At 44.0% G+C, this 14,537-nt stretch overlaps 1 protein-coding gene across 6 annotated transcripts in view; it reads left to right on the forward strand.

Annotated features, from left to right (window-relative positions):
• The window catches only part of nrap (nebulin-related anchoring protein), a 106,258-nt gene that overhangs the window by 7,362 nt on the left and 84,359 nt on the right, over positions 1–14,537 (forward strand). For all 6 annotated transcript variants that reach the window (XM_085994469.1, XM_085994470.1, XM_085994473.1 and 3 more), the window contains 4 exons: positions 2,790–2,894; positions 5,244–5,351; positions 9,499–9,615; positions 12,163–12,267. In XM_085994469.1, the coding sequence (XP_085850595.1) occupies positions 2,790–2,894; positions 5,244–5,351; positions 9,499–9,615; positions 12,163–12,267 (435 nt within the window). The remainder of the gene's footprint in view (positions 1–2,789; positions 2,895–5,243; positions 5,352–9,498; positions 9,616–12,162; positions 12,268–14,537) is intronic.

The following is a 14,537-nucleotide window of genomic DNA, read 5'->3' on the forward strand; positions in this document are numbered from 1 at the left end:
GGAATGTGCGTTGTAATTCTAGGAATTTTTGGTAGCTGTTTCCGAACATTGTTTTCTGGAATCTTTCCTGGCTTTGGCAGTTGACCATAATAATGTTATCTATTATGGTTTATGTCAATCTGAGTCTGTCCAGATCATGACTGTTATTTAGGTACTATAAGTTATATATTATATCATTATACCATTCTGAATTACTAATATATGTTTAAAATCAGTACTACACTAGGGTCATAATTTGAACTGCAGATCTCTTGTCATTTCTTCTCTCAGTCTAACTTAATGGGTAATTATTAGAAATTCTCTTTATAGAAAAGCACAATTAAACAAAATCAGCTCAAATGACATATTGAGGTGTACATAATAGTTCAAAGAAAGCCTTTTGAGAATGTTGTGACACAGTGACAGCATGACTTGAGTGTGTGAAAACAAGATGCCACAATGGTGACATTTTTTCTGCTTTCCTGAATGTGGAGGACCCTAATTCACAAGAACTAAAGCCATAAGAAAGTTACAAAATCTTTACTTAGAAGTGAGAGATTAGCTCAGTATGGAGCTCGTACTTTGCTCTGGCTATTGTTAGACCAGTTTTCAAATTAATTCGCAATCTTGCATTCAGTTTAGAATGTTCAGTATTATTTTCACCTTGTGAAACGTCACCCCCCCAAAATTGAAAATACTGGGATTCCTGTAAAATACACTATAAAAAAAAATCTAAAATATTAAACTGTGCTTCAGTAAATTAAAAAAATATGTCTTTCATTTTACTCCTAATCATAACCTTGTACATGAGGTCCTTGGACTGCAGAGAAACACAGCTCTAGCACTGCATTATTTTGTCTTCTGAAAAAGGTGGCACTGCCTTCTCTTCATGGAATGCCTACGGACAAAGTCTAATGTAATGGTGCTCAAGTTTCTCAGCAAAAAAGAGACCTAAGTGAAAGGAGGAAGAAAAGAAAGACTTGCATTTTTATAGTGCCTTTTATGATCACAGGATGTCCCAAAGAGCTTTACAGCCAATGAAATACTTTTTGAAGTGTAGTCACTTGAAATGTAGGAAACGTGGCAGCCAATTTGCGCACAGCAAGCTCCCACAAACAGTAATGTGATAATGACCAGATAATCAGTTCCAGTGATGTTGATTGAGGGATAAATATTGGCCAAGACACTGGGGATAACTCCCCTGCTCTTCATCGAATAGTGCCATGGGATCTTTTATGTCCACCTGAGAGAACAGATGGGGTCTGGGTTTAACGTCTCATCAGAAAGACGGCACCTCCGACAGTGCAGCACTCCCTCAGTAGTGGGACACACTAGTCAGCTTTCCACAATGCACTTTGACATAATAACATGTAACATGTCCCATTTCTAATGGCAAACCTGTACTATTAGTCAGCAGTTGATGTAGTACTGAGGCATATAAGATAAATTATTGTGCGTTTCCAAGGTGGGGTTTTTGCACAATTAATATAGGCATTTCTTTCAAGTTGTTTAGAGTTTGTGTTTATTAAAATCTGGTGGATTATTATGCTTACTCTGCTGTAACATTTCTGTTGACCTCCATGCTCTAAAATTGGGAAGGGATGTATTAATGTTGTTTGTAAGGTTTGTTCAGCTTTGTTATTAATATTTGACAAAACTATTTATTTCTAATTGTATCTAGAAATGGTACATTCATACATAAATAAATTATTGTAAAGAAACACATTACAGTTTCATTAACGTGAAGCTATATAGTCCTCTGCTAAAATTAGCTAATTAGTGCATCATGTTATTGATGGTGGTAACATAGTGTATAACTATAATGGCACATTGATAATTGTAAAGTAGAGCTTCATGTTTTTTATGGGAAGCATTCATTGCTCGGAGTCTGCAAAGTCAGCAGGACACTGTGAAATCCATCAATGATTTTCATAATGTTGTACATTAATTTTTAGGAGAAGTTAGCCCAGGAATTTGATTGTGCAGCATGCGTATCTCAAGCAGGAAACGGTGCTGAAGGGTCCAATATGGCGTGTGGCATTGGCGTGCTCAGTCCACACTGGAAATGCGCCGCACGCCACGTTGGTTAGGGCGCCCTGTAGTTGTCCATAGTGCCCGCCTGAAACAGGCGTTATGCCCATTGCCTATGCCAATCAGGGCCCTAACATCTCTTTCAGGCCCTTTGCCAAATTGGATTGTGACTGACTGCAGATTGCACTGTGCAGTCTGCGGCCATTTTTTTCAGACACCTAGCACCAAACTGGCAGTCCTTAAAGGGACCGCTGGAGTCTGCCACCAAAAAGGTAAATCAAAAAATGTTACAGTTGCTGCTAGCCCGCGCTCACTTCCTTTCTGACTGCCTCCCCCCCCCCCCCCCACCACCCCCCCTGTTGATTTACCTGCTGTCCAGTGCCAGCATCACAAACAGCCAATCTCGCTGCCCTCCGTGAGCAGCGCGCTGCCCCTGGGGACTGACTGGTACCGCAACTCACCAACTCAGCCTCACAATAAAAAGTTGAGGCCAGAAGACCAATTTTGCGTGCTCCTACTGCCGGCTTCTTCAGGCACGTGCAGCATGCACTGCACGAGGATTGCGCCCAAATGGTGATCCAATTTCCAGGCCGTTGAATTTAAATGAGTTTGTTGCAGACTTTGCCAAACAAATGTGGCCCATCAACTATGGCATAATTATCAATTAATAATTGAAACAAATGCTTTGTTTTTTCTGTTTTCAGAGTCCAATTGTTTTGAAATAAACAAGTTAACATTAGATTATTTTTGCTCATATTCTTTCTAATTTTGTATGCCAGCTTAAATACCATGAAGAATATGAGAAGAACATTAAAGGAAAATGGAGCCAAGCAGCAGGTGCTGAAGTTGTTATGACAAGAGAGAATTCAGTAAAGTACAGTCAGGTTGGTTACATAGCAAAAGGCAATATGGCTGCTGGAACATCTCTTTTTTCTTGATCACCTGAATTGTTGAATTATTTACCTGTTATTTTAACAAAAATGTATTTCCTAATCGACTAGTTAATCAGATATAAGTGAAACATTAATCAACAGTACTAACATTTTAAATTGATATTTAATATTAATGTTTTTCTTGCTATTCTGCCTCACAGCCCTCCTTAGTGGGAGCTGAAATTAATTTTAGTTCACCATTGTAACAGTGTCAGTCATCCAAAACAAGTGGGCTGCCTATACTCATCCCTCTCCAGCTAACAATAACGTTTTAAAAGGCACACAGTTATATATAGGCCTAGAAATTGGGTTTTGGCTTAGCCAGGGCTTTAGCGCCGGAAATTAGTGCCGGCGCTAAGTCCCCTGCGCGCGCCAAAAATTCAGTGGCGCCGCGCCCAAACGGCTGCCGGCGCTACTGAAGGGTCTTAGCGCCTGGAAAAGGGCGCTAACTGCCGTTTCGCGCCGCAATTCCGGCGCTGCGGCACCCGATGCGGTGCGGCAGGCTGGGGAAGTGCAGGCCTCCTCCTTCTGTTAAGGAGGAGCTGCCTGCACCCGGCCGCGGCCCGCGCAAATCTGCTTAAAAATGAGCCCGGCACCTCGGACAAGTGCCGGGCTTGCATCTGTTCCGGGGGGGGGTGGGGGAGAGAAGTCCGGGGAGGGAGCTGCGGGCAGGCGGCCGGCGGGAAAGCGGCCGGCCGCCGCGGGGCCTTTAATGCGCCGGCGCTAACTGCAGTAAGGCACCTCTGACAAAACGCTGGTTGCGGCTGCCACGGGCGAGGCGGCCGCAACTCAATTTCGGAGTTCGGGCGGGTTACCACGGCAACCGGGACGCTGCGCACACCGATGACGTCATCGGTGCCGGCGCAGCGCTACCGGAGCAACGCCGATTTAGGGCCCCAGGGAATTTCACTACTGGCCATAACTCCGGCGCAAGGCCCTCTAGCGCCTCAAGGCTACTGAATTTTCAGCCGTTAGTCTTCAACACGGAAGACTTCTGCATGAATATTTTGTTATAAAAACAAAGGGGGTAGACGCTGAACCTTGGTGAGCCCACTTAGTGGGTGGAAAACGGGTGCAACGAGGCCCAATATTGGGGACCAACATCCTGCCCTCAAAGGACACTTGAAATACGTCCAACCCAATATTGGGTCAGGCTATTTCTCGGGTGTTCTTGGCGGCCGCCTATAGCAGGACTTGGGTCATTTACATATGTAAATGGTGGGCCTATCGCCTATTTTAGGCCGCCTCTGCCAAATTGGATATGGCAGAGTGCATTAGGGCTCAGGATTCGTAAGTGGCCACTGCAGCCGAAGCAGTGACAGCCACCAATATGAAAAAAACAAAATTAAAACAAACGTTGCCAGGAGAAGCAGGAGTGCTTCCTCGACTCCACAGTACCGGCCCAACCCCCATTGCCGTTCCATCCCCCCCCCCCCCACACCGGGACTTGCCCTTGTCTTCGCGCCACTGTCAGCGAAGCAAGCGGCTGATATTCATTTCTTCAATTGGGCGAGCTGCCCAATTAACAATAATGAGGACCGAGGCCCAATTCCGGACCGGCCTCGGGCCTCCCGGTTCGGTCACGCATTGCGGTCACGTCACCGCCTTCGCGCCCGAGACAGGATGCTGATGAATTTCTACCGAAGAGTTTATAATATCCTGTGTCCAAAGTCTCAGAACACTTCAGTTTAAATTGACACTGTGATATTTCCAGTGCGGTGAGTCCTTTGATGCAGGGCTGCCTGAAACTATTTCAGCGAGGTGCAGGCGTAAGGAGTAATTTTCCATCTTTGGCTTCTCGTGGGGAGTCTCACCCATCAAGAGTGCATGTTGGAGGTTCTGATACAAGCTGGGCATAGTCTCCCCAGCATTATTTGGAATGGTCAGGAATGTCATGTGCACTATGTGCTGTAATTTCTGATATTTGCTCTCAGCAGGCAGTGCTTCCCACCAGGAGCGGGAAATCAGTAAATGATCCCTTTACATTCAGTAGGACTGCTGAGAGTTTAAATGGGAACTAACCATTACAACTATTGACTATTATAAGAATCAGCTGTGGGCCTTCATTGAGCTTGGCCAGGTTTCCATATTTGGCATAATGATGCCTAGGTGTGAGTTAGATGATTGTGATTTTTATTTATGCCATGTTCTGAAAGTTTTTATGGCTTATTTATTATTAGGTTGAAGGATATATTTTCAGGAGTGTCTCAGTGAAGTGCCAGATAATATGGTCCTTAAATATAACCTTCAATGTAGGTTTATTTTATTTTTGATTGCTATAATTTTCTCCTACTTCTGTAGCCTGAGTACTCTGCCGATTATGAGGAAATTAGAGGGAAAGGCAGTTTCCCTGCTATGATCACACCAGCATACTACAATGCCAAGAGAGCTAATGAACTTGCAAGTGATGTAAGTATCAGAGAAAAAAACCCAGAGATACTGTCGTCGGGCGAAAATCAAAATATTCCAGAATTAGGTGGCATGCACAGAAATTGGAGCACTGATAGACAGTGATGGGAGAGGAATTTGTGTCCACACTTAATTTCTCAACCTTAGCCATATTAGTGTAGGGAATTGCTATGGGTGGTTGGAAGATAGGAGAGCGAATCTTTATTTGGCCTCTTTTACATCCTCCCTGACAATTGAGAGCACCATCAGAAGCAGATTAGTTGCCCCACTCTTGCAATTGGTGCTTTCCCGTAGAAACCGTGGCCCTGAAATTCCATGAGGGTTCTCCTGGTCTCCCGCTCTAACTCTGGTGGGAGACTGGCGGAGCCCCCAGGGTAAACGGTGGAGACCCGGCGTAACCTGGGACTGGCAATTTCAGGGCCCATGGTTCCACCATTGGTCCTTTTATTGTCTACGGTTTTGGTCGCACTATCTCTTCTGATGTCAAGCGGGACTCCCAAGTTTCCTCCATTGCTAAAGCTGCTTTCTAAAGTTCAGTTTCCTTTTTCATGCCGAACATTTCTTTTCTCCTCAACAACTTTTTTAATGTTTTACAAAGCCCATGAAAATCCCAATTTAGTGTTGTCTCTAAACTTGAATATACACCCCTTCTATTCCCAATCCAGGCAGTTTATGTATAAGTGGTAATGTATGAGCCTCTGCTTGTGGGATGAAGTCTTGCGTGAGTCACAGATAGGCCACTAGAGGGCCCATTCTTCAACCTGTGCTCCTGTCTTGTGAAGCTCCACGCCAGGAGCTGAGACTTGCAAAATTACCCCTATATATTGGAAAGCTGGGTTTGTATCCCAGGGGATACCGCTTGTCATGGCCCTCCCATGTGAGAATGTCCCTTTTATCTCACCACTCTGCCTTCTGTCTCCAACCAGTTTCCATGCCATGAACTTGCTTAAATTCCATGTGCTTCAGTTTTAACTGGCAATCTCTTATATTGAACCTTATTATCAAATGCCTTCTGAAAATCCTGGCATCTATTGAAGCACCCCTTACACCACTTCAGCGACTCTGTCAAGAAACGCTACTAGATTAGTTGGACATGACCTCCCTTTCACAAAACCATGCTGCCTCTTCCCTAATCAGTTTGCACTTTTCCAACTCCTCACTTGCTCTGTTCCTGATGATGGGCTCTAGCAATTTTGCCTACTGTGTTAAACTCACTGGTCTGTATTGTTGATTTGTCCCAGCCCCCTTTTTTTGAATAATGATGTAATGTTTGCAACATTCAAGTTATCTGATATTACCTCCGAATGCACGAGCTTTGGAAGATAATATATAAATACAAGTTGTTGTTGTTGATGATACCTGATTATCCCTAATTTCCTTGCCTACTTGGGCCTGGACATTTGTCTGGCTTCAATCCACATTCATTATATCCATTATGATTTTTCTGTTTACGTTAGAGCCATTAAGAATCTGCCCTTTCCTAGTCTTCCCTATACCTCTGATATTGCATCCTCTTTTTTCACCGTGAAGCCTGAAACAAAATCTTTCATATTACCTTTGATAAAATGTGCATTTATACATCCTCTTTGCCCTCCTTATTCTTGATCTCCTTTTGTTGCCTTCTATGATCCACAGCTGATATCACTATGGTCAGTGCCCCTCTCAACTTTCCCCTCTCGTTTTTTTCTAAGCATCCTCCTGCCACCGTACATGCTCTTCCTCCTGTCTACACCCCCACTGTGTTGAAATGAAGACACATTGCACAGTCCCCTAATCGAACTCATTCTTTCCCGGGAACTCAAGACTGTGGAACTTCTTCCTCCCACCTTCCTCCTACAATCTTCAAGCTTTTAAAACTCACAGTTGTCATCATGTAATCACGTCTTCCTGATTAACCTTGCTTTCTCTTTCATTCTTATCAAACTTGGTGTTCTGCACGATGAACCTTTGCCCTTCACCGTCATTTCTTAATCAATTAAAAAGTGGTGTAAATAAATAGCTTGGGAGGGAGCGTTGTGTACCTCACAGAAGAAACAGAAAGATTGAAAATCAAAGTATGTAGAGTATACAAGAAATGCAAGTAAGAATATAAAAGTTTTAAAGGCTGAAACATAGAAGATAGGAGCAGGAGTAGGCCATTCGGCTCTTCAAGCCTGCTCCGCCATTCAACAAGATCATGGCTGATCATCCAAACCCTAGCACCCGGTCCCTACACCGACAGCCATCCCACCCAAGCCCTATCCCCGTAACCCCACGTATTTAATCTCCCCTAACACTAAGGGCCAATTTTTTTATCATGGCCAATCAACCTAACCCGCACATCTTTGGACTGTGGGAGGAAACCGGAGCACCCGGAGGAAACCCACGCAAACACAGGGAGAATGTGCAAACTCCACACAGACAGTCACCCGAGGCCGGATTTGAACCCGGGTCCCTGGCGCTGTGAGGCAACAGTGCTAACCACTATGCCATCTATTGAATAATAGAACCATATCAATACATACCTATTCATCAACGAATGAAGTCTATTATAGACTGCAGTTTTGATTTTGGAATTATTATAAGATTGAGGTTTGATTGAAGATTGGTCTATGTTTTAATTAAACCATGATAAGGTTTATTAGTTATTTGAGGGGAAAAATTCAGTTGGTTTGTGCCTCCCATTAGCACCCTAAGAGGGCGCTAATAGGGCGCAAAGCAACCAGCGCCTGGGCGCGGCGATGTTTGCGCCGCTCACAAAATTAACGAGACATTTTGCGGCGGCGCTAAACACTGCTGCCACGATCTCCTGCGCCGGCAGATCGTGACGTCAGTCGAGTGTGCAATACCCTGGTAGTGCCCCGGACCGGATATTGAGTGGCGCCCCCTGCCTTACCACCTGCCGCTAGCAACGACAGGTTGAGGGGAGCGTTTTGCAGTCAGGAAGGGACTGGGGGAGCGCTATTTAAAGGCGACCGCTTCTTGCTTTTTTTTGTTGGTGACATTTTTGCACCACGCATTCTGAGAGAGAGAGAGACTTCTGGAGAGATTCAACGCTGTGTGAAGGAGTTTTGGGTACTGAGCAGCACTTTGCAGGTTCATTTTGATTTGCCCTTGTATCGATTTAGAAGAGAGTGTGGGGGCTGCACTCTGAGCTCTTTCCCTGGGGCTCTCCATTGTTCTTTCCAGCAGATTTGATGTACAGGTCTCCCCAGGCCGAGATTCAAGGCTGCAATGAGCAGGGTGTGGATGGAGAGCAAGATCGACCCTCCCCTTTAAGAACTGGCCGGCGCCATTGTGTCTGTGTTCCATTGCTGACTAACATCACATGAGCTTCGCCAGCGCTCTAACGTAGCTCCTCGGCCTTTGCGCTTTAAGACAGTTGTGAAGCGCCTGATTTAGCGCTCCAATCACCTCCAGGGGCGATAAAAGCCAAGTTTGCCGCCAGAGGCGATAATTAGCGCCAGGCACTAATCTTTGCGCCCGGCCAATAATTGCACCCTAAATGGGGCGATACTGAATTTCTCCCCCTTGGTCTTTTATATTTTAAGGATCATGAAAGGTTTAATCATGGCTGATAAATTAATCTAGAATATCACTGCAGTAAATATAAATAGGAGAAAAATATATTCCTGCCCATGATTTTAAAAAAAAGATTTGTTCAATTGAATTGTCTTTCAGAGTAAAAGGGAAAATACACATACATATTGCACGGGACATAACAGAGTAGGATTCTAAAATATTGCATGTACTGTAAGTTCCATCCTAGCACATTGTTAACCAATCATCTGTTTATCTCACTTTTGACCAGGTTTAGAATTAGACATAGTTTGATGTAGGAATTTACATTCTATTTTGACATTTTACCTAGATTTACAATATTTATCCTAAGGCTTTATTAGCCTATTGAGTAAGGTTTACTTGTTCATTCACATTGTCATTTAGTTTTATGGCTAGCAATTGGCGTTTATGTACACACTAGATCACAGTTATTGCTAGCTACTTAAATTCCTGTCATCACTTAAGAGCCAGAGAAGTCTTAGAACTTTACAATTGGGAATCTGTGTTAACTTCTGGGCTTTAAGCACCCAGCTGACATCAAGGTTTCCAGTATTCAACGTATATGATTAAGGCATAGCTTAAAAGCCAAATTGTTTCATGATTACAGATAAAATACAAGAAAGATCTTACAAAGATGAAGGGAACAGCCCAATACCACACACTGACAGCTGAAGAGAACTTAGCGATGAAGCGTGCGCAGGAAGTTAACAAGCTTGTCAGTGAGGTAAGGGAATTGTAATTAATTGTGCGAACCTGGTTCTTACAGCTTTTGGTGAGAACTTGGAACAAAGTGGTTGTAGCTCTTAATTTTCAACAAAATTCATTGTCCTTCCTTAAAGGAGGAACATTTTACAGTTTTATTAATCTGTTGTGAATGAATTAAAAATAAAACTGATTCCATTGTGAACTAGTGTTTGCATTAAAGAGCATGTGGGGAAAAATTCGGTTGATTTGCACCTCCCATTAGCGTCCTAAGAGGGTGCTAACGGGGCGCAATGCAACTAGCGCCGGGGCGCAATGCAACTAGCGCCTCGGCGCGGTGCCGCTGCCGCCTCCCATGAAATTCAGCGGGAGGTTAGCGGCGGTGGTAACCATTAGCGCCCTGCGGCGCTGCGCCTCTGGCGATGACGTCATCGCCGTGCGCAGTGCCCCGGCCGCAATCTTCGGTAGCACACCCTGACTTACCACCAGACGCTATGTCCGACAGGGTCAGAGGGGCCGACCTGTGGCCGGGGCGGCGCAAAATTAAAGAGGAGGTGCCGGGCGGCCATTTTTGTTGCTGGCCGCCTGCCAGCACCTGCCCCCATTGCTGTCCCAGGCCGCCTGTGCAGCCCCCCCCCCCCCCCCCCGCGGGGTGCCGGCTACGCTCCGTGAGCCCGGCACTTCTCTTGAGTGCTGGGCCCTTTTGCCGGCACGCCGATCCCTGGTGGCCCAGCTGCTGAACATAGTGCCGCAATATTCACTCGCAGCGCCCTCTTGGGACGCTACCAGTGAATTTCGGGTGCGGGGGTGCTAACTTTTTTGGGGCGCTAAAAGTAGCACCACGGCGAAGTTAGCGCCCCAAAGGGGGCGCGACCCAATTTTGCCCCCATGATGTTTTCATTAGGTGGATATATATTACTGGATTTTCTACCCATTGATTATGAATTTGTGAAAATCTAGCCAATTCCCTCTGGTGTTAATAATAGTAATGTGTGCCAGAATTACTAGTATATAATGCTTTTTTTAATCCTGTAATTTTAATCTTTATCTCCAGTAAACATAATATCTAATGAGATTCTATATGTATTTGTTCACTTTGATTCGGTAACTTCCAATCATTATTTTATACAAGCTATATAAAGCCTTCGGCCATGAAATGACATTAACGTGTGAATATTAGCCTACAAACGCTTAACATGTTTACATGAAATTCTTTTTGTCTGCTATTTTAAAGGAGACGTTATCCCAGTGGGGGCAGTGGGAACAGGGGTTAGAGTACTGCTCAGTGGGGAGGTGGGGGGAGGGGGTTGAAGTTATGGGTGGGGTTTGTGAGGACAGGGATCATGGGAGCAAGGGGTCCAAGATGCTCCTCAGTGGGTACAGGGGTGGTGTAGGGGATAGTTTACTGGGGGGGGGGGGGAGAAATGCTCTTTAGTTGGGAGAGAGTTCCGCGACATGCTGCTCAGGGTGATGATGGAGATGGAGCAATTGCTGCTTAATATGCTGCTCCTTGCGGATGTGCCTGATATGCTGTGGGTGAAGCTGGTGCAGTTTATTGATCGGCAGTCAAAAGACAAGGACCCACCTATGTGTGGGGGATAAAGGAACATTTGGGGGTGGAGAAAAGAGGAGCTTAGAAAACATGGTGGGTGAGATGAGAGGCAGTCCAGAGAATCTGCTGGGGGTTAAAGAACGTTATGCATTTAAAGGAGAAAACAATTAAACACCTTTATTCTTATCTTCCCAAGGACCCAATGGTGGTATCTGGGCCAGAAAGATTAAATTATTTTGATTTATAACTACTGAGGTTGGCAAATTATTACATGCTGGAAAAACTCAGCAGGCCAGGCAACATCCGTGGAAAGAAATTAGAGTCAACGTTTCGGGTCAAAACCCTTTATCAAACCCTTTATCCACGGATGTTGCCTGGCCTGCTGAGTTTTTCCAGCATTTTCTGTTGTTATTTCGGATTTCCAGCATCTGCAGTATTTTGCTATCGCAAATTATTACATGCCTTTGGTTTACAAATCTGTGGTAGACGCTCCACAGAATGAGTCTCTTGCCATTTCATGAGAATTGCAGATGCTTCCTCCAAGGAAGGAAAGAGAAATTGAAGGCGAGTTACCCTAACCTCTCTTGTTCGCCTTCTAGGACTAGCTCAACAGTGGCATTGACAGAAGCATTTGCCCAATTTGGCTGGTCATCTGATCAGTTAGTAAAGAGTCCATGGCGTGCAAGAGACTTGGAGGAAGGTAGAATAATAAATAAAACATTGGAAGAAATTACAGTTCAAGTCATAAAAATGGAAAAAATACAAACATTCATACAGCAACATAAATTATTTCCCAATTATCATTAAACTGAAGTGCACACTTATAAAATTTACACAAAGGCTATGATTTTCAAAAAAATAGCCTTATTGTATTACAAAAAGTACATTTATTTATAATGTCAGGAAAATTACAGCTCTTTCTTTTTATTTGTAAAATTTGAGAAACATTTTAATGTATCTGACCTGATACTTCTTCATATTCCTGTTACTTAACTGTTTTATTTATAACCTTTTCAGATAAACTACAAGAAGGACCTAGACACAACTAAAGGTCACAGCATTAACTACTGTGAGACACCTCAATTCAAGAATATTGCTAAGATTTCTAAATTTACTAGTGATGTGAGTCATCTCAACTTTGTGTTGGTTTTAGGGTTAAAATCGTTTGGTGCTGAGACTAATATTAGTTTGGTTTGATGGGTTGATAGTTACATTTATTGTATTTAGTGGTAATCTTGGAAATATAAAGATCCATATTTATTCATTGATTTGAATTTGCTATTCTACTCCAGATATGGTGTAGCTGATATCATCACCAATACCCCCACCCTAGGTCAAAGTTCCAGACTTTTGTTGTGACTGGCACTTGTATTTTTTGGTTTTCCTCCAATGATCGTATTACATACATGTTTGTGGTCTACATTAATGACTTGGATATGAATGTAAAAGGTATGATCAGTAAGTTCACGGATGATACAAAAATTGGTAGGGTGGTAAATAGCGAGGAGGGTAGTCTCAGTCTGCAGGACGATATAGATGGGTTGGTCAGATGGGCGGAACAGTGGCAAATGGAATTTAACCCGGAAAAGTGCGAGGTGATGCACTTTGGGGGGACAAACAAGGCAAGGGAATACACAATGAATGGTAAGACCCTAGGCAAGACGGAGGGTCAGAGGGATCTGGGTGTGCAAGTACACAGATCCCTGAAGGCGGCGGAACAGGTGGATAAGGTGGTTAAAAAAAGGCATATGGGATACTTGCCTTCATTAGCCGAGGCATAGAATATAAGAGCAAGGAGGTTATGATGGAGCTGTATAAAACACTGGTTAGGCCACAGCTGGAATACTGTGTGCAGTTCTGGTCGCCACACTACAGGAAGGATGTGATAGCTTTGGAGAGGGTGCAGAGGAGATTCACCAGGATGTTACCAGGGCTGGAGCGTTTCAGCTATGAAGAGAGACTGGGCAGATTGGGTTTGTTTTCCTTGGAGCAGAGGAGGCTGAGGGGGGACATGATTGAGGTGTACAAAATTATGAGGGGCATAGATAGGATGGATACTGAGGAGCTTTTTCCCTTAGTAGAAGGGTCAATAACTAGGGGGCATAGATTCAAGGTAAAGGGCGGGAGGTTTAGAGGGGATTTGAGAAAGAGCTTTTTCACCCAGAGGGTGGTTGGAATCTGGAACTCACTGCCTGAAAGGGTTGTGGAGGCTGGAACCCTCACAACATTCAAGAAGCATTTGGATGAGCACTTGAAATGCCACAGCATACAAGGCTACGGACCAAATGCTGGAATATGGGATTAGATTAGACAGGGCTTGATGGCCGGCGCGGACACGATGGGCCGAAGGGCCTCTATCCGTGCTGTATAACTCTATGACTCTAATACAATTTAGCCAGATGCAGAATAAAGTTTCCCTCTACTTTGCTCTGACAATATTTTTTGCAGTAGAAATAACGGCGAGGCTATCAGCGCTCACCTTTATTTAGGAGTAAATCGGACAACAACATGCACATGCACAGTTAAATTCAGAAATCAGGAGGTTGCTGTGCTATACTGGCATCTCGCCGAGAGACTTGGCATTGAAACACATGGAAGGACATGAATTTGCAGTACTTACCCATTAGATATCCACTAAGCACGCCAGAAAAAGTTAGGGCTTGTCCATTCAAGTGTAAGTGAATGTTTAACAGTGTGATAAGTCTTAATTAGTGCCAAACAACCTCTCTGGCACTGAAAATTTACTTTTACAAGTGTGGAATCTCATTCCTTCAGGTTTGAATTATTGTTGGAGATTTAAAAAAAATCATAATTTTTGTAACTTTTACTTTCTGTCTCTTTTATCTCTCTCTCTTAAGCCCATCTGTCTTTCTCTCTGTTTATTTCACTTTCTGTACATGATTTGGCATTACTCTTCCTGGTTTAGACTCTGTGGATACAGTTACATTTAGCTTTTGAGTTGATGTTGAGAGGCATAAGATTCTTTCCAAGAAGCTATCTTGCACTGATCTGAGTTTGCACCGAGTGCAACCTTAGACTTCCCAAACTCATTTCTCTTAGGACTCCCACAGCTGACCGAAAGAGAAACCTTTCATCCTCTATATCACAGCCGGATTCACACCCAAGTGTCTGAGGTGGAAGGATAATTATTATTCTCTACACTATCTAGTCCCCATAAATGTCACTTTTAAAGCTCCTCCAATGGTTTTGCTGGTCATACAGACCAGAAGGTCCCAAGTTCGATCCCTGGTCTATAACTGAGTTTATCTGACCCTCGCTCGCTAGGGTGGCAGTTGGGATGCTACATTTGGCCTCAGTGTCTTTAGGGTAGGGAGGAATAAAAGAACTAGAGTCCCAGTAGAGAAGACGTTTCCACTTGCGGGGGAGACCAG

Source organism: Somniosus microcephalus, chromosome 8 (genome assembly GCF_052327205.1).
Source record: "Somniosus microcephalus isolate GS21.2 chromosome 8, FLI_Smic_1.0, whole genome shotgun sequence".
NCBI classification, from domain to species: domain Eukaryota; kingdom Metazoa; phylum Chordata; class Chondrichthyes; order Squaliformes; family Somniosidae; genus Somniosus; species Somniosus microcephalus.